This window comes from Pterocles gutturalis, unplaced genomic scaffold, assembly GCF_000699245.1.
Source record: "Pterocles gutturalis isolate BGI_N339 unplaced genomic scaffold, ASM69924v1 scaffold8272, whole genome shotgun sequence".
NCBI lineage: Eukaryota > Metazoa > Chordata > Aves > Pterocliformes > Pteroclidae > Pterocles > Pterocles gutturalis.
The window spans coordinates 102,479-127,219 of record NW_010110174.1 but is presented as its reverse complement, the minus strand read 5'-3'; the positions used below and the strand labels follow the sequence as shown (position 1 = coordinate 127,219).

Below are 24,741 nucleotides of genomic sequence, written 5' to 3'. Positions count from 1 at the left end.
TTCCCTCGGCTACTTTGGTGCAGTCGCCTCCCAGAAAACCCAGTTATGGGGACTCAAGTTTAATGAGACTCAATGGCTCGGAAAGGATCCCTGCCCACCAGCAGAGATACGCACTGGTAGTAATACTCTAAAGCATGTTATTTTCCTTGTGCTTCCCTAATTCCCTTTTAATGCCTAGGACAACCTAATGGCTAATTAGTAATTTCCTGCCCACCGATATGCAGATGAATGACAAGCAAAAGCCTTCTGCATGTTTAATTATTCTGTTGATTTAGAAGCCACTTTTCCCTCAGTGCAAGTTTCTCTGTGTGTGTGTTCTCATGCATCATGTATTTCATTATTTTTAGAAGAATGCTCTGTGCCTTTTTATGCTGTCATAGTTCCAGCATCCAGTAATTACCATGCTTTGTGTCCAACAGACCTGATCCACCGACAAGTGTAAATCAGGAGAATATCACTGAATTTAAATGGAGTTATTCCAAGTTACACCGGACATGAGACCTGATGTCTCCTATTTTTAGTGGTGGGGGAAAATGTTATTTGTGTGCTGGGGCCCTTGTGAAGTAGCAGGATATAAAATTTAGAAAACTTCAGAGCAGTGAAAATCTAAATCAAAGCCCATAAATGCACAGACTTGAATCTATTTATATAACGAGCTCTACTTCTGCTTAACCCCTGGGAGGAACTGTAAGTCTTTTTGCATATTTGTTTTTTTCTCTCTCAGTAAAACATAGTCTACTCAGTGTATTTTTTCTACTTTCTAACAGTTTCACTGGTGGGCTTCTTCCCTATGCCTTGCATATAGCTTTGGTATCCAAGCATGCTTTTGTTAAATTAAGGCAATTAATAAATGGAGATGTTAAGCAATCACTTTTGCCTGCATATCTCCACAGCCTTACGTATGACTGGCTGTAATCACAAGATAAATGCAATGTGCTGATGTATGGTAATGTTCAATAACACATTCTCCACCAGGCTCAATTCATCAGGGAGTTTCTGGAGGGGAGGCATTCGTTATTGGCTGTCTCCGGACCTCAAGGATAACATTTCTGTCCTTTCCATTGGCCGCCCCGCTGCTGCAAGCCTCTTCCCATCTTATTTTGATGATGAATATGAAGGCATGCTAAGCCGTGCCGGAGCAGAGCTCTCAGCGACTGCACTCCCTCCCCGGGCTCAAGGACTCAGGGGCTCCCTCGCTGCTTCCCCCTGCCCACCGCCAGCAGCAGCAGCAGCAGCAACACCAAAAGTTGTGATGCTTTTCTTCACTCAGTGCTTTGGGGCTGTGTTAGATCTTATTCACCTGCGGTTCCAGCACTACAAGGCAAAGAGGGTTTTCTCAGCTGCCGGGCAACTTGTCTGCGTCGTCAACCCAACGCACAGCCTAAAGGTGAGTTAAAAATGCCTTTTTCTCTTCTGACATCTTCTCGTCCTCCCCACCCCCACAGGCGTTTCTCCGGAGGGAATGAAATGATGCTTTGGCATCAAGGGGAGAGGGCTGTTAACACATTGCAGCCCTGGCAGAGAGGATGTTTGCATTATCTGGCTGCAAGATTCCCTTTGGAGCGAAGGGGAAGCAACCCGCTGCTCCAAGCGATTGTGGGAAGTCGCTGCTCTCCCTCCCTGAAGTTTCCTCATCCCTTTCACCCATGTAATGACCATATGTGTTGCAAGCATCTGGAAAAAAATATTGGAAAAGTTAGTTGGATGTATTAATGTCCCTTTTTGGTGGAAGGATGCTGGACGCTCTCCCAGCCTGACAACCAGGCACGGTGGGATGCTGCCTGGCAGTGGGGAGCGGGGTGGGGGGGGGCGGGTATCAGCAGTGGTGTCCCTGGTTGCTGATCTTGTTTGCTTTTTGGGGGGAAAAAGCTGTTTCTGACTCCTGAGAGGAGCCTGAAGGCATTCCTCTGATGCTGAAAATGTCCTTAAGCCATTTGCAAGGTGAATCTATTTTAGGCGGGTGAATATATTTGCCTTAATGTAAAACTATTTATAGTCCCCATAAAACATTTCTCTTACTCTCACGGTTCTGGGTGTTCACTGACAAAGTGTCAACAGCTCCATCTATGCCAGAACCCTGATGTTTGTACGCAGAGAAGGAGCAGCAGGGGAGGAGAGCGACTGGGAGAATTTAATTATTTTATCACAGTGGTGAATGACCAACTTTAACAAAGTGACTCCTGTTTTGCTGCAAGTCCTTGTGGACCTGACTTGTGATGCCACTCTGTGAGCCCGACACAAGCTCAGAAATTAACTGAACTCAGGACAACTTATATTTGGCTCTGCTGGGGTCCCTGCAAGGAACTCGGAGGGGTTGCTGGAAGCATCTTTCGCCAGCTGCAGGCTGCCAGGAGGTTCTCTTCAGAACAACATCCCCCCCCCAAAAAAAAGACAGATTTCCCAGAGTTATATTTCCAGGCTCAGGCTGTGCTCAGGCATAGAGGGGTCATTTCTAGCAGGGTGCCAGCTCCAGGAGGGTTTCCCCGCAAGGCTGAGCTCAGCCTGCCAGCTGCCAGCCGGGGCAGGTGCTCCCAAGGGACAGGCTGCTCGGGTGCGAGCTCTCCTCTCCTGGCGTCTCACTCCTCCACTGACACAAGCTATTTAAAAATCCTGCAGCCCTGCTGTTATCTGAAAGCATCTGGTCATCCAAATAGATAAAAGAAATAGCACCATTCCTAAGTACATGGGGAGATTTTGTAAATGAATGCTTCTGTGCTCGACCCCTTTTATGTGACTGTCTCCTGCTGCTTTCATCTATAATTTTAATTATTAAAAATAAACCAAACTGAGCAGAAAAAAGGTTATTGAAGGTCACAATACAATTTCAGTGCCAGTGACACTGTCTGATGAGGTCCCATAAGCACACAGAGGGGTGTCTACTGTCTGCTCCGCTGGTATCTAGGACTAGACCTGAATTTATCAGTTCAGGTCCTCTGGAGTTGCAAATTTGCTGTTGTAGGAACTGCAACATTTTATCTTTGAGCACACCCAAAAAAAGTTGATGCTTCTGTTCCTCTCTGTTCAACACATAGGGCATTTCAGTTTACTAAAATCCCCAATGGCCAGGCTCTTCACTGCTTAGACCCAAAGCCCAGAAGGATGAGAGATGAGCAGTCACGGTACTGTCTTGGTAGCTCTTGAAAGTAGGCACTGGATGCAAAACTCTCTTGGAAACAAATGGGAGCCTCTAGGAAAAGTTGTGATGTGTCAGTGAAGCCCCAGGGAGAATCATCTTGACATGGGTATCATCTTCCTGGGAATTGCTCCAGCAGCAGGGTTGCAGTGGGAACCCAATTGCCCTTGTTTGCCATACGGGCCTGCTGTGACACGGGGTAGATGGGACAAGCTGACAAGAAACTTCCCCACTCTGGAAAAACCCCTCTGATTGTAAAGACGTTCAGGTCTCAAAGTTTCCCACCAGCTCTGTAAGGAATGCACCACTGCTTTGTGCCAGCACCCAGCAGACGGGTGGGTAGGACACCAGGGTGCCCAGGATGGCACTGCCGGCACCCACCCTCTGGCACCATCCAGCGGTAAGAGCCCGCGGGCCATCAACTGTCTCCGAGCCCGACACCTCACCCCACCTGCTCTTACCTGGTAGCGGAGAGGTGGTCACCTTCAGCCAGCAAGGCACCTTGTCCAAAAACTGGTCTCAAAGACAAGCCAGAATAACTTGCTTCTCGGGGTGCCCGTTTTTCCCCTGGGGATGCACAGGGAGATTGTGGTTGCTCCCTCCAGCAACCTGGTACAGAGACATCTGAAGCTGGGACAAGGAAATCCTCCCCAAACTGTCCTGTATGCCAAATGACACCCAGGGGGCCATTAAAAATTAAAGGGCTAAACGTGTTTCTCTGTGGTGGTTTGCAGTATTATGACTACTTTGATGTTTCATAGTCTATTGTTTCTGTCTGGGTCATTTCAACTGTAACATTTTGTTGACAGCCCCCAAATCTGTCTTAACAATTGACAAGTGGAGTGAAAACTGTATTAAGGTTCGCGGTCGATGAATACAAGTCTGCTAGGAAACAAGGGCTAGGAGCAATGCCATTTCTCTCCCTTCCCTTCAAGGCTTAAGTGTCTGTGCTAACTCCAAAATTGTAAGCTCTTTGCAAAGGGATTATTTTATTCTGTATCTCCACAGCATCCAGGCGAGAGGGCTCCTGGCTGACTGGTGCAAGTGATAAATGACAGGCATCATATTCTGGTGTGATTACGCATGTTGACATCCCTCACATAGGTCAGGTCCTCAATCAGTGCCAACACGTATAACTCCATTAAAGTGAAATTGCAGCAGGACCTCTATTCTCTCTCCTTCCATCCAGGGGAGTGCTCAGGGATGGTGGTGGGATCCAGCCCACCACCAGGACCCATGGCTGGTGATCACATATGTGTGTCAGAGATTTCACTTCACATAAAGCACTTGGTGAATGGTAGAGGGCAGGGGAGCACAGGTACCCTCCAGGGAATGGTTGCACCAGCTTCTGCTATCACAGACCCATAACTAGACCAAGGGGGACATTCAGTAGAGTTATGTCAGCACACTGTCAACTGCAATCACAGCCCAGACCTCTGACCAAGACCAGATCCCATCACTTACCTCTTCCTTTAAGAGACGTCCAGAGATTGGCAGAGAAGCACACACTTAGAAAGAAATCTGTGTCTTTCTTCCCACTGAAAGGCTCATTAACTGAGAAGGCTGATGAGCGATTCAGTGTACCTTAAAGGAGAAGATGGTAAAAGTGTCAGCAGACACCTCTATTGATTTGCTGCTATTTTCCCTATGCACAAAAGGCTGGCACAGGCAGCTCTAAACAGGGTAAGGCAATTTTGCAGCTGTCCCACTCCATTTCACCTGTTTGGCAGGGCTATGAATAGGGTAGGGGTTTTGTTTCGGACCCTCTTTGTCCTTGTTGCTGCTTTCTGCTCTTTGTCCTCCCATGAGCTTTCCCAGGCATTGCAGCAGCACCTTACAACGCAGTGCTATGCTGGGATCAAAATTCTCTTGCCAAGCAGAGAAAACCACATATTTAACGCACTTCTATAGGTCACCTTCTTTCTTGATTGTATTATATCCATTACCTTGTAACCTGCCTTCCTTCAAGTGTACAGTCACCCTGACGTCTCCCCTTGAAGGGACACGGCCAGGCAAAGGAGCTCCCCAGCCAAGTGGCTGCTCCCTCCAAAGCCATATTAATTAGAGGAGCACTGCTCATGCTGCTGGCTGCAGACCCCAGTGTGCAGGGAAAGTTTTAAGGTGCTCCGTGTGCGTGAAAGAAATTAGCAGGATTTGCTGGTCCCTGCGGAGATGAAGTTCAGTGAATTCCTCTGCATTTCCCCCTGTTAATAGCAATTGTCCCCAGCAGTGCTAATTACACCTTGGGGAGGAGGTGAAAGTGGGCAGCTGTGTCCTTGCTCCTTAGCTGGCATTGTTCCCTGCCCGAAAAACCAGCGACACGCAGCAGGGAACTGCAATGCAATCACAGCCCAGCCAGGCACCAAGGTGCTGTGTACAGCGGGCTAAAACAATCTTCATTCAAGGAGTTACTAGCTTTTTACAAGTGTCTTTAACTCTTTGGAGACTGTGAAAACTGTTCTTGTAAAGAGTAAAAGTTTGTTTACAATGTTGTTGTAAAAACCACCGCTTCTGTCTCTGTGGGACTTCAAGGAACTCGTTGAATTGCAAAAAGCAGCATATTTAAAGAAGGGCATAAGTAGTTCAATCTTTTATTCAAAAAGGGTTGTAGCATAGTTTATGGGGCCAAGCTGTCTTCTAGCCATTTTTTAAAGCAACAAGCAAATCTGCTCTCAGTTAGGGAAGGGATTTGAATCCTGTTATGACAGTTCGGCTCTGTGCGCAGTGGCCAGCCAAATAGCATTGTAATCCATTTTATCCCCAGCAGGATTAAAGTGCTACGGTGCATTATAGCCCCACAAGATTTATTTATTTATTTGGTGCAAGGGAGAAGAGATACTCTGAAATCTGCTGCTAACAACCCCCAGACAACCTCCGCCACCATCTCAGCCCAGACACCCTCAAATCTCCTGTGCAGGGCTGTGATTTGGGGAGCCCAAGTGGTGTTTGGCCCCAGTGCCCAGCACTATCATGACAGCCACTGCGAGAGGGGCTGCAAAACCCCCTGCTTCCTGCAAACCCAGGATCCTGGCAAGGTGCTTGGATCCCATCCCAGCTGTGAGCCAGGGCTGCCTGAACACTGGGCACCACAGGCTTTCAAATCCTTTTGTAGGGATGCAGATCGCAGCAAGTAGCACTGCTTTGCTGCCCCTCCTTTAGCCCTGCCTCTGCTTGAAGGGCTTTCAAAGGGCAAAACTGGAAACCAAGTTGACTGTGAGCACCCGCACCCCAGGAGTCTCCATCCATGCATCCACAGCTGCCTGCAGATGTGACCATAACGGTGTCCCATGGAGGAGAGGCAGAGCATGCTCCAGCAGCTCTCCCCAGGGGCTCTCCATCTGCCAATGCCAATGCCTGGTCCTGGGAGCTCCCCTCTCCCGTAACCCATTCACCTTGATCCCACAGACCCACAGACCCAAACACCCTATGGGACCATAGCACGGGACTGCACAGGCTTCACTCCAAGCATGCTGCAAAGCAGGGCAGCTCCGAGCTTCATCATGATCTCCTAGAACAACAGTTACGGTGTCTCCTTGGCAGAGGGAGAGGGAGGGGAGAAGCCGCCGTCTCAGAAGTTTCTGTTAGCATGCTCCTGCTTCCTTCTCCCCACTTCCCACCCCAAATCCACTGTGGAAAATTAATTACCAGTGTTAACTGACACTGCCTGTCATGCTACATCTCCGGAGGTGGGATAGAGTGGGTAAGCACTGAGTCCTTTCCTACCCACATTTTATTCTGAACATGAATTTCAATAATAAACCCAATCTGTTCGCAGGACATTTCAAATAAGATGTTATCAATGGAAGACAGTACTGTTATTATAATATTAGAGAAATCCCTCTCCCCTTGACAGGGCGTTTGACAGTAGTGTGAGGAGTAGCCATCAGATACTACCACATATCACCATCTGATCCACTCACTCTGGTAGAGCTCAGTATATCAAGAATGTCTCAGTGCAGCTCTTTGGGTTAGACATAATGGCCCAGATACCTCCCTCTGGAGAAATATTGCCCCAAAGCAATTGCTGTGGATAGCACAGGGGGTGTGGAGGAAAGAGGGATGTTTTAATATAAGCCATGATTACATGAAATGAGTAGTGAGGTCTCAGTCTGCTTCGCAGCAGATGTAAGTCATCCCCAGACATTCCCACAACTGGTGTTAATTAGCACACATCGCTGGTTGCCTCAGTAGAGAAGCCGAGCACTGAATACAGTCCTGCAAGCCTCAGATATTAAAAAGTCCCAGGTCAGGTTCTCAAACATTGTGAATTTTGCCTCAAAGTCAGAATTTACAGAGCATATAAAGTCTCGTTTAACCCTTAAGATTCTCTCCCGGTATCAAAGACCTCCCAGCACCTAGCAAAGGGCACTTAGAAAATTCCCTTTTGTTTCTCAGACACAATCTGAGGTTCTTAAGTCATCCAAGAAACCAAGTTTAAAGGAAGCACAACAGATTCCAAGAGCTCCAGTAAAGTAAGGGAAAGGAGCTGCTGTGGCTGTGCCCTGTGTCCCCGGGGCTTTGGCGTTTCCTTTGCCATAGAAATCCCAGAATCCTTGTCCTGCCTGGCTCAGTGCTGAGATTTTGGGTTCCTCCTGGCACCCCCAAAGCCATCCTGTCACAATGGGCAATCAGCATCTCTCAATCAGGTGCAGAAAAGGGAAAAGCTGTGTATCCTGCAACAATTTCATAGCGTGCCAGGGGGACAACAGTCTTCACCCAGCTTTACTGGGGACTAAGTGAGGTGGTGAGGAGCATGGGAGGACACAGCCATGCTTTTCTGGATGCATGAGTCTGGGGTGGTGAGGGCTGTTGCTCTCCTGAGGTGGTGGGAGCAATGACCATGGGAGCGGTGACCATGGTGGGCTGCCCTCGGCACCTCTTGGTGGCATTGGCACTCGCATACATGGCACAGCACGGCACCACACAGTGCAGAGCCCTGCTCCTCCTCCAAGTCACTGGAGGTGGGTGCCAGGAGGCACATGCACCACCAAAAAGGAGAGAATTCCTTTGGAGAGCTGAGGAAGATGTAGGTAATACACTGGACTTGCTTTTGGTGTGATTTTTTGTAACAGAGGTGAGCAGAGCTGAGACACAATGTTCAGCCCATCTGGGTCCAGCTTCTGATGGAGCTGGGGAGACCCTGGGCCTGAACTCTCCGCTTGGGTCTGGCTGAACATGGCAGAAACTTCCCAGTCCCCCTGTGTATGCACATGCTGTATTTGGAAATGGAAAGCATGGATGCTGAGACATTGAACACCTTATTAGACTGTGTTATTCTTCTTTCTTTTCATAGCTTGTCTCTCTTTGTTAAGTACCTTTTCTTCTGTGCTATTCTGCCCATTCCCTGCTCTACCAAAGTCTTAAAGCCAAAGATTCTCGTCTGTTGTTCAATAACCTAATTTGGGGCTTTTTTTACTCCCACTGAAAGGAAAGCATCACTAACTTCACTGCAACTTTGGATGTCTTGTTTTCCTCTAAGATCTTCCAGAAGAAATCACAACCATTCAATCCTCAGCTCGTTTGGTGCCACTTATTTCCCTATTGACAGATGAAGTCCCGCTTTAAAACAGTTGCCAGCAAGATGAGAAGAGCTACAAAAAGCAGCGAAGTGTTGCTGTCACCACTTGCTAATGCAACTGGCGAGGAAGCCAAGTGTCTCGCTGTCCTGGTTTCAGCTGGGACAGAGTTAACATTCTTCATAGTAGCTACTAAAAGGCTACTTTTTGGATTTGCGCTAGTGTTTATGGTTGTTACCAGGACAGTCAAAGACTTTTCAGCTTCGTGCTTTGCCAGTGTCTGGAGGCGCAGGAGGATTTGCCCCAATTACTGGCTTAGGATTCAGACTGGAAAACCTCATTGACATCATGCACTGGATCGGGGCTTGAGCAGGCATGTCCGGCTGGAGGTGCCACCGGTACGTGTTGTCCACCCAGCACAGTGGGCCATGATCATGATCCATTTACTGGTGCTGGCAAAAGAGAATTATCTTCCCTTTGCTTCGGTATGGTGGTGCAAATCCACTTTCAGCAGGGATTTAAGCTGGTGATCTGGCATGCGCATTGCCAAAGTAGGCATGTGTTCCTTCTTCTTCCCTTGCTGCAGGAGCATCTGGGAGGGCAGTGGCCTCAGCTGTTTTTCACAACCTTCCACAAAGGACTTACCCCTAGGGATTATTGAGGGCTGTGCTGAATGGCAAAACTTCAGTGGTGCATGGAGATCTCCTGAAAATTGCTCTGGGTGACCTGCTGCTAACAGCAACCTGCAGTACTTCTGCTCAGCACTCTCACAGCATTCTCCAAAGAGGAAAGACCATGGTGGCACTGCCAATGAATTGCCTGACAGATACGCAGTGTAAAATTTGAAGCACTTTTATTTATTTAGAGACATTTCTGAGCATCTTGTATAACATTAATGGATTTATCTTTAACTCTTCTCTTTAGTCTCATGAACAACATGAAAGGGTCACTGGGGGAGAATGGCAGAGACCTCCAAGTTCTTGGTGTGTTTATTTTGGTGTACTTTATTTAAAAGGTAGAAAAGTTTGAAACTACTTTAGAAAGGAATTAACTAGTTGTTTCCATACTAGATGTAGTGCTTTAAGTTTTAGTCTTTTCTTCTGGAGCAATTTAGTTGAGCACTGATCCAAACCGAAATCCCTTTTCCTTCTGGATTGGCCTCCCCAGTAAAAAAGAAATAATCTGCACATCTTTAGTGATGTTACTGGTAATTTACACATGGAAATATTAATCTCCAGAGTGGTTGGCAAATTGCCCATCAGCCCTGGGCAATGCATGGTCTCTTCTGGAGAAGAGACTTAAGTCCTTGTGAATATCTTAAACACAAGATCACACACTGTCTCACATCAAGTGCCAGCTGAAATTGAAAGAGAAGCAGAGAAATGGAGCATAAATGAGACAGAAAAATATTAAATCAAGAACATCCCCTTGTGCAGAAAACAAACTCTATAGATGAGCAAGGAGGCAGCTGCTACAGAGCAGAAAACCACATCAGCAGAGGATGAAAATATTCTTCCACTCTTAGGGACTGTCACGTGGAAAATAAGCAAAGTAATAAGTGTGAAAATGGAGTAAATAACCACCACATAAAGATTACATAGGCCATCTGGGGTAAGGGGACGGTTAAGTTCACCTTCAGGCTTTGCAGGAATGAGAGGCTGAAATGGAAATGTCAGGATGTTGGCAAGTGCAGTGATCACAATAATGCCTTAAACTCAGCAAAACCACTCAGGGGTTCAGTGTCAAGCATGTGCACAGATTCAAAAATATGTATATTTTGTAGGATCACACTCTTGTTCAGACATACTTGTTCTAAAAATTACCGAACTTGAGACAGCAAAAGACCATACGAGAAACCTTCTGGAGTCCAGTAACTTATGCAGCTCTTTCGAAGAGTGCAGGGTAGATCACAGACATCTTCCTCTTTAGTAGGGAAGTGCAGCCTGGATGTCTCACTGCTGCATTGTAACGTCTGCTCAGATGAGGATGCCTAGTTGCACGTAGGGACGTGTTATCTCTGCTGGTTGGACCCCCATGGTATGAAAGGCACATTACAGACCAGTGAGGCCAGGCTTTGTTTGTGGGGAAGTGCTGCAAGTTTCCTACTTGTACTACCTGAGAGCTGAGGACATCTCTGAGATGCAACATCTTTTGGAGTTTAGGATCAGTGAGATGAATTGTCCTCTAAGGAAGACTGTTTTTCTTGCCACTGACAATCAAGGAAGCCAGAAGACTAACTTGGGATGGATATGGCATTTTTATCTAGCTAAAGTATAGATGAAATGAATCCCAGTGACACCCTACAGTTCCTTTGACTTATGCAAAAGGAAACTCAATCAGGATGTGTCCATAAGATAAATCCAGAATTTTGGCCACAGTAACACCAAGTATTATATTCACTAATATTTTACACAGGTTCAGGTAAGACAATGTTCTTTCCATTCCCCAAAAGCAGTCTACAGTTAACTAATGGAACTGTACAGAGAAAACAGAGGCAGAGGCAGACTCTTCCCACAGATGCACACTGGAAGGACAAGGACCAGACATAAGCCGAAACAAGGGATATTTTGACTAGGTATGAGGCAAAAAGTCCTTCTCATGGGAGTGGTGAGGGACTAGCACAGGCTGCCCAGAGAGGCTCTGCCATCTCAGTCCTCGGAGGTTTAAAGAACTTGATGGGACCCTGAGCAGCCTGACCTATCTTTGCTGTTGACTGTGCTTTGAGCAGGCATTGGACAACATAATGCCCAGAGGTCCTTTCTCACCTGAATTGTTCTGAGCCTGCAATCCTGTATAGGAACAGAGCTTGGTGTTCAAGGAAGGCTGCTGCAGTTTAAGGGTCTCAAGAGCAATCATCAGATGTTTGCAACAATGACCAAGCCAAAGTCATATCTGAAAGACATATCTGAAGAGAATGAAGAAGGCAGACAGACAGACGTGTGGGACACACTCGGGAATCCAAGGATCAGCACAGGAGCCTGACACCAGTTAAAAAGTATGGAGCTATACCAGTTACACAAGTATCTGGTAATTTAAACTCGTCAGAAATACAAATCTTTATGGTAGTCCAAAACCCAGGGCTATTACCAGATAATTAAATCAGTTTGGATGGGAAAGGGGGTCAGTGTGGCTGATGAGAGATGGCAAAAAAACAGTAAGACATATTTCAAAATATGCTTTTGGATAAGCACCCTTATTGGTAATTACAAGCAATACGAAATAAACTCTGAAGGGGAGAGGACAGATTGTTCAACATCTGTTTGTGAAGACTTTGCACCATGGCACAAGGGTAAACACATTCCTGAAGAGCGCTAAGTGGAGAAAATAACGTGGACCAAGTCATATGGAGCAAATAATCCACTTGGACAAATCCGCCTTTCATTCTCCTTATGGGATGGCTGCCAGCAGAACAAACCTTCCCTGGGTTTATTCAATTAACTGCTTCGTGATTACTTTCCCCCTATGGCAGGATCCCTAATGCTTCAGACCCTCTTTTTGCCTTGAGAGCTGTGTTAATTAGCTGTGCAAGGAGGTACAAAGCAGAGAGGTTACTTAGGTGGTGTCATTTCTGTGCACTGCCTGGATTCTGGGTCTGATCCCGGCTCAGTGGAATTTGTTTCTATTTATCTTCGATCAGTGAAAGCCAGAGGTGCTACACAAATTTTGGTGACTTAGGAGGAGATAGGATCGCTAGAGGTGAGGAAATGCTGATTTACCCAGCCTCTTAAGGCCAGCTTGTGTTTGCAGCATGAAAGTCTGCAGGTGACCTGTATGTTGTTGGGGAAGCATAAAATATTGCCATCCCACATGACTTTGCTAGTCCCCTAAAAGCTGACATTGCTCTTGGTGGAGGGGCAACAGAGGAGGACATATGCCTGCTCCTCCCAACCCATTTCCCAGGCCTTTGTGGGTTTATTAGGAGTTTGCAGTAGTATGTCAGACTGAAGAGGCAGCTGAAATGCCGGCATATCTTCCCCTTTGCTGCCTTGGCTGAGGGAACATGAGTCTCAGCAGTGGCCCTGAAGGCACTGGAATCAGGGATTTCCTGTAGCAAGCTTCACCAGAAGATATCTGACAGGAGCCTGAGGCATCAGTCCTTGAAAAATGTTTTTCTGGTGTTTAAGTTTTGTTGGCTTAGGAGAGATGTTCGCATTTCATTTTCTTTCCTCACATTCCTACAAACTAGTTGTGATGTGGTCAGGGGTTTGTTTGGCTCATTTAGTTTCCTCTCTGCCATCATTCGGGCAAACATTTTTGGGGGACATCTTTACCTTTGTTGAGTCAAGCAGAATCCCATGTAAATATTTGCCTCAAGATATATAGCCAGGTTTAGACCTCTTATTGTCTGTGCTTTTGGGAGTGGGTGAAAACACGTTTTCCACAGCCACATGCCAGCCTCCGCAGAATGAAAACTCAAAGAAGTCAGAAATGCAACAGGAGCATGTTCCTTACAAATAGGGGCGTGTTTCCTTGCAGACAATTCATTGCTATGCCCAGGTCAAGATTTAAAGAGTGGGAGCAAAACAGACACAAATGCTTACAGTAATTCACAATCACTTCATCTGGTTTCCCTTGGACTGGAAACTTTCATCCAATTACAATTCCTGCCTGTAATCTCAAGGATCTAAATCATGTGGGAAGCAATACAGCTTTAAAAATAAAACTTTTACTGTGTTTCTTCTGCTATAGAAAATATTTCAAAAAAATAAAAAAGACTCAGAAATGTTAAGGTCATGCAAGGTTACACAAATGTAACTGCTGGTTTGTAAATAACTGGTTATAAAGACTGAATTTTCTTTCAGGCTGTTGGTAAAAGATGAAGGCACTATCAGAAAACAGATCTGAAGCCAGCTTAATCTCCAAGAGCTTCACAAGGCAACTGGAGATAATTTAGTGTTGCATCTAAACACAAGCTTACTGGTGAGGTATCTCTTAATAATTTTTAAGCTTTTAATGATTTTTTAATAATAAGCCAGTGATTAGAAAACAACATCCCAGTCCCCAGATAAATCCAGGCTGTGTCTGGGTATTTTGCCTATTTGCTGCTTTAACTAAAGCAACTTTAATTTGCCAGAGGCCAATCAACAGCCTATAACACAATAACTCAGTCTAATGAAGCAGATGTTGGGAAAGGGAAGACCTTTTCTTTACTCACTCATAGGGAAAATTAATTGATGCCAAAAGCAGCCTTTCAGCATTTTTCATAACAGTAACTTTTGGTTGTTGACTTTTACAACAAAGGAGAAACTTGCAGATCAAATAGCTTCTGAGTTTTTTTCATGGAAGAAGAACCTTGATGTTCTCTACAGGCAAGTCACACAGTGGGTTGCAGCCAACTCCAGTCATGGCTGACCCGCAACTGTAGATCAGGCACTCCATTAAGACCTGTGCCACCTGATGTCTGCAAATAGCTGAGTGTTGAAAGATGAGCAAGAATCTATTCCAGCCATCTGTGGTCAAGAAGTCCTACAGCCTGAGTGTCCCGGTTTCAGCTGGGACAGAGTTAACTTTCTTCATAGTAGCCAGTGAGAGGCTGTGTTTTGGATTTCTGCTGAGAAGAAGGCTGATAACATACTGATGTTTATAGTTGCTGCCAGGACAGTCAAGGACTTTTCAGCTTCTCTGCTGTGCCAGTGTCTGCAGGTGCAGGAGAAGCTGGGAGAGAGCACAACCCCAACTACTAGCCTAGGATTCAACCTTACGTTTAGGATTAAGATACAAACTGGCCAATGGTATATTCCATGTCATGCATGTCATGCCCAGTGTATAGGTGAGACTCTGTCCAGAAGTTTGCTCTCTTGCTCCAGGTTGTCTCCCTCCAGGTCGCCCCTCTCTCAGGGTTCTCTCCATTCTGGGCTTGCAGTTTCGGGACTCTCCCTGCCCTGGGATTGCTAATCAGCAACGGGCTGAGCCTTGGTGATTGGGTGGTGAGCAGTATCACTGTGTATAACTCATTTGTATATTTGTATATGTTACAGTTAGCATGATTATTATTACTTCCAATATCATTGTAATTTAGTTATTAAATTGTTCTTATCTCAACCAACGAGTCTCTTTTCCCTTTACCCATTTAATTCTCTCCCCCAACCCCAGGAGGGGGAAGGTGAGAGGGTGAGGGAGTGGTGTTGTGTAAAACTACAACACTAAGTTCAGTTCCCTGGATAATTTGTGTCCCTGGTGGGGGATAACCCTACCTATTGGTGGGTATCACCAGACCTCCTCAAAACCCATCCAGTGGGAATTTGTTCCTGAGTTCACAGGCAAAATCAGGCTGAGCTCCGTGGAGAGCACTCAGTGATGACTGACCCGATGCTCTGAGACCAGGCTACAGCTAATGGTGACAGAGAGTTTGCTGAGCTTACCTCTGTAGCCAAAATTGCTTTTCCCCGGCATGTACAAATACAGACTTTGAGCTCACCAACAGCCCTGACAGGCTGCCCGTCTCCTGCCCTGTTCGTCGCAGGAGCTGGTATGAGAGAAAGGATGGAGCAGAGATGCAGCAGAGGCTGGATACGAGCCAGACTGAGCTTAGTGGATAAATAGCTGCATTAGGTGGGTGCTGTGCCTGAACTAATAAGCCCTGCAGGAGACACGATCTGTTCACTGCAGCAACCTGCCAAGGCGTTGTGGTTTATCTGCTTCTAAACTTGACGGGCACATCCATGTGCTGCAGTGGTCCATCATGCCACCAGAGCTGTGGGAGACGTCAGCTAGGTGGGATGCTCTGCAGGGTCTATGCCTTTGGTTTCTCTCTCTGTAAATGAGGTGGGGGACAATGTTCTCTGACAGCAGTTAGGTGGCTTGGGATGGGAGCCCAAATGGTCGAATTTCCTGCTATAGGTTAAGGTGCTGTATGTGTGTGGGGGACCCATTAGCAAAACTGGTCCCGTTGACATAAATACTGTGAAGCTGCCGACACTTTCGGTGTCAATAAGGCTGGGGACATGCTCTTCCAATCTCACAGTCAGGCTGCAAATATGTAAGACCCAAAATGAGGATGCTGAAGCTTAGTTGCAGGCACCTACGTTTATAATATTTTACCTTAATCCCTTAATGATGATTATACTGTAAGTAGAAAATATAAAGCATTTTAGGAGCATTAAGTAATACTTAAAGGGCTCATTAATCCACAGTTAATATGCAGCCACCACTGAGAGGGAATGAAGCAATCACGCCGCCTCAGCATTGCGCAGCACGCCGTCCCTGCCTGCCTTCAGGAGGGAAGCGGAGGATGCCTGCTCCACCTGGGAGCATGGGAGGAGGTGGAGCTGGACAGAAAACAATGGTCTGAGGTAGACACCACAAGGCATGTGCAACCTCCCTTGTCGCTGGGGTTTTGAGGCAGATCTGCACCAACATCTTGACTTTTTCCCTAACAAAGACAGTGAAGTTGGCGCTTTTTACTTCCAGCTTCCAACAGGAGTAAAATTCAGCCACCTAGGTCAAGGTTGAAGGTAGTGCTTTGGGAAGGTGTGTGTCAGTGCAGCAGCCTCTGTGCTTTTCCCTAGAAAAGACAAAACCCTTGGGAGATCAGTCATAAGTCATCTAGGCTTCACCACACCAATGACCCAATTAAAAAAAAAATGGGGAAGAGTATTCACCTGCCTTATCTTCACTGATAAACAAAAATGTTGTCCATCACTTTAAGCTTTCTTGTTGGTTCCCTGTTCAAAACAGTGGTCAGACTGTGCCTCGTTCAGTCCCAAGAACAACAAGTTCCCAGCACTGAAGCAGAGGCAGATATCAGGTATCTGCAGTACAGCCAACCAGTCTCTGGTCTTTAATTCCAGGGGGATTTTAATTCTAATAAAAAATGTCCTGTGGCAAATAAAATAACTTGTCATCTCAGTGACCTTCAGGAGGTTCTTAGCTGTCAGAAAATTCAAGGGGGTACTTTGTGCTGTGTTTGGACTGGGCAAAACAACAGTGGAGGGGCATGTCAGGTGACAGTAGATGTACAAGTACCAGGTGGTCAAAGGCAAGGTCTTCCTTTGTCCTGCCAGGGGAACTTGGTTTTCCAGGTATCTGTCACCATAGGAAATTTTTTTTTGTGTGTATTATCTTCACTTCCAGTGTGCAGGAAGGCTGAGGCCACTCATGTGCTGGCTAGTCAATGGGACTCACTGAACTGCATCTTGGATACAATACAGTGTCACAGCCAAATTTCCATCAACCCTGAGTGGCTGCCTCAGTTGCAAAGCAAAGAGAGAAGCAAGAGCAGGAAACCTGCCTTTCTGGTGGGCTTACCTCTCAAACCCAGTCCCAAAGCTAAAGAAGGGAAGAAATGCATGTGTTCAAGGGGGTAAATCCTTCTCTGGAAAAGAGCAGCAGGGGTGCAGCTCCCCCCGAGGTCCCAAGCCCGCAGGTGTTCCCTGCAGCTCATGCATGGGTGCTGCCCTGATGACAAGTGACCTGTGGTGTACACACAGCATTGGCAAGTTCCCCAAACTTCATGGCCTCAAAATATAACAGCTTGCTGCAAATAGACCCGCTCCTTCCTGCTCTGTACTGCCCTCATCGCTAACATGGACACCTCTTCTAATACAGAAGCTATGCCTGGGGAAGCAATAAATGCCCTGCCATGATGTGATGCTCCTGATTTTCCAGAATTTTTATCTAAGCAGAATCCATTGATGTTATTTAATTACCATAAAGCAGCTGCCTTGTAGCATCCAAAATATATCTATTTGTCTTAATTCTACAGTGTGGTAATTAACTACCAATGACTTATCAAAAACATATTTACAAAGGGAAATGTCAGAAATTCATAACTTTTTCATGCCCAGTAAATGCACCCACAATAACCTATTTGGTATTTAATTAGCTTGCTTATGATCTCACCTCTGAGAAAAATTATTTCAGAGAATGTGTTAGCTATGATGCTTAAGCAGGTTCTCAGAGAGGGAGGATGCACCAGCTGCAGGTCAGCAACGATTTTTGCTTTATTATGTAGGGATGTTTTGCTGTTCATACAGGCTTAACATAGTTATGGCCTTCACATCATTTTTAAGTTAAACTATTAACCACACAGAAAATCAATATGCAATAGAACAACGTTCATTAAGCAAACCATAAATCAACCTTTCTTTAGACACAGCAGGTACCAAAGACTTCCATAAAACTCCTGGCCCTGTCATGATCAAAGGAGAGCAGACTATTACCATGAACAACATATTTCTACGCATCAGATCTGGGTTAAGCAATATATACATGCTAACAAACATTTTTCTGTCAGAACCTGTGGTCCTTCAGGGCTTCCTTCTGCTGTAGGTCCCTGGACAAGATGAGAATCACATCAGTTAAAGGGCTCCTCTGTTTCTGCATTGTGCTCAGGGATATAGTCCTCCTGCAGAGTGCAGTGCTGGTCCCTCAAACAGGAGTCATACCACCATCCCCTGGGATCGCTGAGCTGCCTTGTAGCCACCAACTCCAGGAACCACAGGGCATCACATTTGTGTCTTCTTTGGCCTAAATGAAGTGTGAGTTGCAAGGCCGAGGATCTTCCACTGCTTGTCACTGACTTTGTGTACTCACAGCACGTTCATCCATCACTGAGGACAAGCATCTGGAGGGAGCCTGCGAAGCTGGTGGCAGGGCAGGGGAAAGGAGTTATCTCTTTTTGAAGCTTTGGTGAGGGTACAGTGAAAATTTCTTGCCTCACAGACATGAATTCACATCCTTTAAAGCTAGAAGAGCCTCTTATGGTAACCTAACCAGGCCAGCTGCACAACTACAAAGCCAAGATCCCTTCTCAGGAGCTTAAGTCTGTAACTTCAGCTCCCTGATGTCTTTTAGAAAGACCTCTAGTTTGGACATTGTGCTGGTTTGGGCTGGGATAGAGTTAATTTCTTCATAGTAGCTAGCATGGGTCTATGTTTTGGACTTGTGCTGGAAACAGTGTTGATAGCACAGGGATGTTCCAGTTGCTGCTGAGCAGTGCTCACACAGAGCCAAGGCCTTTTCTGCTTCTCACAGCACCCCACCAGCGAGTGGGCTGGGACACAGCTGGGACAGCTGACCCCAAGTGACCAAAGGGATATTCCATAGCATATGGCATCACGCTCAGCATATAAAGCTGGGGGAAGAAGAAGGAAGGTAGGGATGTTTGGAATGACGGCATTTGTCTTCTCAAGTAACCATTACGTGTGTCCTGGAGATGGCTGAACACCTGCCTGCCCATGGGAAGTGGTGAATGAATTCCTTGTTTTGTTTTGCTTGCATGGGTGGCTTTTGCTTTACTTATTAAACTGTCCTTATCTCAACCTACAAGTTTTCTCACTTTTCCGATTCTCCCCCATCACACTGGGGGCGGGGGAGGTGGGGGGGGAGTAATGAGCAAGCGGCTGTGTGGAGCTTATTGCCAGCTGGGGTTAAACCATGACAGACACAATGACTTTCATCAATAGAAATCACATGTTCATGGGCAAAATACGGTATTTTTAGAAATGGTAATGTCAGCAGAAAAAAAGGCTACATTTGATTACCTCAGAAGGGCTTTGAGAAGCTGGGAAGGGGCTGTTCAGTGTTTTCTTTTTCCTGAATATTAAGGAAATAGCAGCAACTTGAGATCCCACACAAAAGCCTGTAAATTAAGTATCCCCTCCCTGCTGTTTGGGAGAGCTTTGATATCCCCACAGAAACACTGTGTCTGTTGTAAAAAACAGCTGTTGCTGGGTGTTGGAGGGGAGGCAATGAAATAACCCCAGAAAAATCAATTACAGCTGATTGACAGTAGAGGTTTTTATTGATTCAGTGAGACTCCCCTTTCTCAGGATAGTTTTGCAGTAGCCTTACATTCCCTCAGTGCTCACCATATCAGCCTGTTCCCTCCACAGCAGCTTTCCCCCGTGCTCATTTCTCTCCCAGCTTTTGCAGGTGCGGTTACGGCTCATCTCAACTGCTGGATCAGCACTTCTTGCCCCCTGAGGCTTCGTGAAAGTCACCCCAGCTTGCAAAACCACTGACTGGTGCTTCAGCACTCTGTAAAAGCCAGCAATGTCTGCACACACTGCTTACCACCCACAGCAGAGTCCCAGCTTTCTCCACTGCTTTCCCACAGTAGCTGCAGCATCCTGCCCCTGCCCCATCGTGACAGATTTCTCCTTTACTTTTCCCCCAGTCACTTCCTGACCCATCCAGCTGGTTTCCCCATCCAGAAGCAGGCAGAGAGCACCCTCCCTGCAGAGCATCTGCTCCTGTGGGCTCCTGAAGCAGCTCTGGTCATCCCACATCGGGGACATCAGCTGTGGGCTCTCTGCTCCCTCAGCCTTGGGGAGACCAACCTGGCAGTGTTACAACACCTTAATGCCCCACTTCTGTTCTAATTAAATATCAAAAGTCCTGTTTCAAGGGACTGGATCTTCATAGAATCATAGAATGGTTTGGGTTGGAAAGGACCTTAAAGATCATCGAGTTCCAACCCCCCTGCCATGGGCAGGGACACCCTCCACTAGACCAGGTTGCTCAAAGCCTCATCCAGCCTGGCCTTGAACACCTCCAGGGATGGGGCATCTACAGCTTCCCTGGGCAACCTGTTCCAGTGCCTCACCACCCTCACAGTAAAGAATTTCCTCCTAATATCTAATCTAAATCTGCCCTCTTTCAGCTTAGAACCATTACCCTTTGTCCTGTCACTACACTCCCTGATTTTCTTGTACTTTTTTTTTTTCTTTCTTTCTGGTCTGCTCATAAATGATGTCACCTAAGTTTTAGAGCTGGAAAAAACAAGGCCTTTCTGAGAAAGTCCCAGTGTCTTCTCTTTTCATTAAGGAGGCATTCTTAGTAGTGCTACAGAAAGAGAGATGAAACCTCTTCTGAAGCCAGGGGAAGTCTCAGGGATTCAGCACTTACAGGTTCACACCTCCTATCAGCAGAAAGAAGGGGGTTTTTTTGAAGATGATCAAAATACATTTGATTTTGGAGCCTCAGAAAGCCATTAATTATGCTGGTTTTGAACATAATTAGTCTAGGCACCTGCCACATACAACAAACAGAAATACAGTGCTAAAAAAAATAAAAGTAAATGTAAGCTGATAGCATTTATAGTCCAGAAAAGGTGCCTATTGAAGGACAGATGCTATTCCCTGTCTCACCTCAAAGTACATGAACCAGAAGCTTTGTGAGGACATTTCAGCTGCTGATAGGGTTGTGCCAGCCCCAACAGTCTAGAAAATAAATTAGGAAAGTTACTTTCAAGTCTGTGCTTCATCATCTCAAGATTACATTAAACTTGTTATCCAAATCATAGAAAAAATGAAGATGCTGTTGGGTCTCCAGGGGCAAAAGTGCAAAATTAATGCAAGATGCCTTCTGTTTGTCCCTGAGGGCAGTGCCTGGACATCATCCACAGGATACTGCCTTTCAGCTGTGCCTCTGCTGGTGAGGGTCATGGAGGGGAGACCTAGAGCAAATGCCTTCTGATGATTATTCAAGAGGAAGAAGGAAATCTTGATTGAATTAAAGCTGTGGTAGAATTTACTTATGACTAACTTACAGCTAAGTTTTGTGTCCCTGTTTCACAATGGGGAGTGCATTGTGCTGGTTTCCTTGAAGTTTTATCCACCTTTGAACCAGAACTGAAGAATGGAGAACGGCTGTGGGTGCTGGTTTCAATGCCAAAAAGGGGGACTGGGTTTTGGTCCCTTCCCTTTGGACAGGTATGGTTGTCTCCCCATGGGACAAGTGACAAACCTGGGGCAGGAAAGGCACACGATGGCACTCTGGTCGCAGCAGCTCTGGAGCTCAGCCTGACTCTTTGGCCATTCTGCAAACTGAGCTCCCTGGAGAGCAAGGGAGTAATTGTCCCACAAGTGGTCAAATCTGCATTTTTCTGATCACTCAGATTCACTGTGAAAATGATGATAGTGCAGGGCTTGTACTTTTCTCCTGTCTTTTTCTTCCCTTCCAAATAATGAAGTGGTCAGTTATTAATGGACACGCATTAAACTGCTTGGCACAGCATGTTCAACACTGAGAGCAGGAAATGATAATTTCAGGTCCACTGCTAAGAAAACCTGTTGAAGTATCTTGGGGCAGAGTGAAAATCTAGTATTTGGGGATTAATTATCTGGAATTTAATGAGGCCAGAAGCCAGGTAGCAATTAAATGTCTGTAGATGGATAGAGTAGTTTCATAACAGACTTCAGTGGTGAGGCTGGTTTAAAAAGTTTTTGCTCTATCATCCCAGTCTGTTAGCAATATCACCATTTTGGGGGCTATGCTATGAACCAGATTGCTGAAGTGATCTGCATTGCAAACTCATTTGGGGGATTATATTTGAGCTGTGACATTTTAAAATTAGACTTAGGTTTCTGACAAATTCGAGGAAGATGTATGTGTGTGTGCATGCGTGTATGCATTCATACACATCAATATAAATGCATTGCAGAAGTGATGTTTGCACAGAGGAAGTACAGTATCAAGGTCCAAGACTGGCGGGTTATGTCTATACTGCTAAATGAAAGAGGGATGGGAAGCACTCTCTTGTCTGAAGCTAAATGCCAACGACTTCTTCAATGGGTTAGGGTTAGCTCTCACTGTAGCAATTTCACCTTGGAGAGATGTAGCTGGAGTGATGCAAACAGAGCCAGGGACTGAGCTGATAATACAGGTACGTGGGTGATCAGCAGTCCAGAGCTTGGGTTCACTACTTGGTCTTCTTTTGCTGGGCAGAGCCATATATCCTTCTGCACTGAACATACCCAGCTCCAGATACTGGCTTTGTGTTTTGGGCCCATCTGTCTGATGTAGTCAAACCTTTTCACTGTAATACCTTCAGAATATTTTGGTTTGACTTTTGACTTTCTTAGTTTTATTTATATATGCAAATATATTAAAAAGGAGGGTTTTTTAAAAAGTAAATTATACTTTGAATAAGTCAACAGGAAGTTCTGTTTTTTCATTACTTGTGTTAAGCAATATATGAATAGTTCCTATTTAATGCTTTTAAGATAAACATGTTGCACGGTAAAACTCCTGACCATTGTTATCTTCTGCCATATAGATGTCTACTTTGCATTAGCCAAAATCCAGTACTATCTCCTCTTTCATCTAGTCCAGATTTTCTGCAGAGTTCACATTTCTCTCTGAGTACAATAACTATATCACTTCACTTACTGCTGTCACAGCCAGGAGATCAGACACGCTCCCTAGCTTCTCCATACAATATATCAACTCTGGTTATGTAAAACATTACAATAAATTATTACATCAAACAGGATGCAGACAACAGGATTAAAACACTATGGCATGACACATATAGTGTGAAATTATAGGTACACCACCTGACTAGGTATATGAATATATATTGGTTTGCATACAGAGCCTAGGAAAACATTTGAGGAATTGGAGATAATTTTATTTTTTAAATCAAGAATCAGAATGTAACCACTCCGGGCTTGAGCAGAGCACTTTCTTGCCTCTTTCAAGAAGACTGATTGTTTTCTTACAGCCTTGGACCAGCTCTCCACCACATATTTTGTTTTTTAAAGCTATAATGAGATCAGCCATAGCTCAGCTTTCCTTAACTCTCCACAGGCTTGTATCAATGCAGATGTTCATGAAGAAGAGATAATGGTTTAAAAGCTCTAATTTTGCTACCCTCTCTGCCATCTAAGCTGATCCTAATGTGATTAGGGTAGTCCTTTCTTTCTTAGGCTGGGTCAATTTGTCTCAGAGGAGGCAGGGAAAGGAGGCACTGAGGGTGCCAGGACTGGCTCCATGCTCAGAAATGGTGGCAGCTGGGAGATTTGTTAATTCAGTGACCTTCACCACATCCAAAGGCAGGCACAAGCGACCCACTTTAGTCATTCCTTCTTTATTTGCACTTATCCGAAGTACCAGGCTGCTGCCACATTTCCACAAGCGCACTTTATGCAAAAATGAGCTCCCAAACCTGTTCACTGCAGTCGCACCAGATCAGGCTGACTTCAACACATCTGATTTATCATGCAGGCTCACCTCAGTGTGGTAGGAGACCACAAGGGCTCCTAAGAGCTCCGCAAGAGCCTGCCATAGCTCCTAAGCATTTTCATCATACACAACCAGACAAGGAGAAGTTCCTGCGCTCGTAAGGACGGTGGCCTAAGGTCAAAAAATACCAGAATATTCCCAAAACATGAACAGCTCTTGTGAAACAATAATACAAAGTTAACAAGCTGCTCTTGGCCTCATGCCTATGTGTTGCCCCAACCTCTCATTTTCTTATACGCTTATTTTCTGGTTGTCCAGATGCAAATCACAAAATTACCCTGGCAATTCCAGCTGCTGGTGCTCCACACTGCTTGCTGTCCACGTCATTCCTCCACTACAGACAGCTAGTGTGTGGTGTGTATCAGCTCTTCAAACTGCACAGGTGAATATTTCCTACTTTCTTTTCCCTATGTTTTTTATTAGTGTAGGTCTGGGGGCTGTCCTTTGGGCTGACTGCACACCCTGCATTTTCTTTGTATCATGGTGGTGGATGCCACGGACTGGCTCATTTGTTGTTTGTCCCTTCTACCTTATCTCAGAGTTGTATTGCAAGGTCTTTCCCTGCTACTGGATTAAGTGCAGAGATAGCTCAGAACTACGGACTATCTTTTCCATAAATGGCACAAACACAAGTTTGTTTCCAAATGTGTCATTCTCAGTGTTTCAAATTTTTTCATTTCCTGCTTTTTCAGTCTTATCTTTGGGTCATGTTTCAGCTTCATTTGCCAACTGCTCTTTCATTAAGTGCAGGTGCCCCTGCAGCTGGCATTGTTCAAACAGGATTTTCAGGATTACAGTAGTAATATTGCTGAGACCGTATACAAAGTGGGAAAGTTTTCTTCATGTCTGATGCAAACAGATGTTACAAACTTCCAAACAAATGGCTGCTTTCAGGCGGTGGCTCCTTGCCTGGTCTGTGGCACCGGAGCCCCGGAAGTGCCATTCCCATTTCCTTCATGTTTCAGCAATGCTGCCAGGAGACTGCAGAGTTTGGTTTACTTCACGCAAATGTCCATTTTCTGGTTTCCTTACCTTTTGATCTTCACTAATATTTCTTGTCCTATTTACCCTCTGTCGTGGGTTAACCTAGGCCAGCAACTAAGCACCCACCAGCTGCTCACT

General features: G+C 45.6%; 1 protein-coding gene across 1 annotated transcript in view; it reads left to right on the top strand.

The window, feature by feature from the left end:
- Positions 1 to 1,246: 1,246 nt before the first annotated feature.
- SIAH3 (siah E3 ubiquitin protein ligase family member 3) overlaps positions 1,247 to 24,741 on the top strand; it is a 47,449-nt gene continuing 23,954 nt past the window's right edge. The window contains exons 1-2 of the mRNA XM_010073236.1: positions 1,247 to 1,391; positions 5,788 to 5,808. Of these exons, the coding sequence (XP_010071538.1) occupies positions 1,253 to 1,391; positions 5,788 to 5,808 (160 nt within the window). The 5' untranslated portion in view covers positions 1,247 to 1,252. The remainder of the gene's footprint in view (positions 1,392 to 5,787; positions 5,809 to 24,741) is intronic.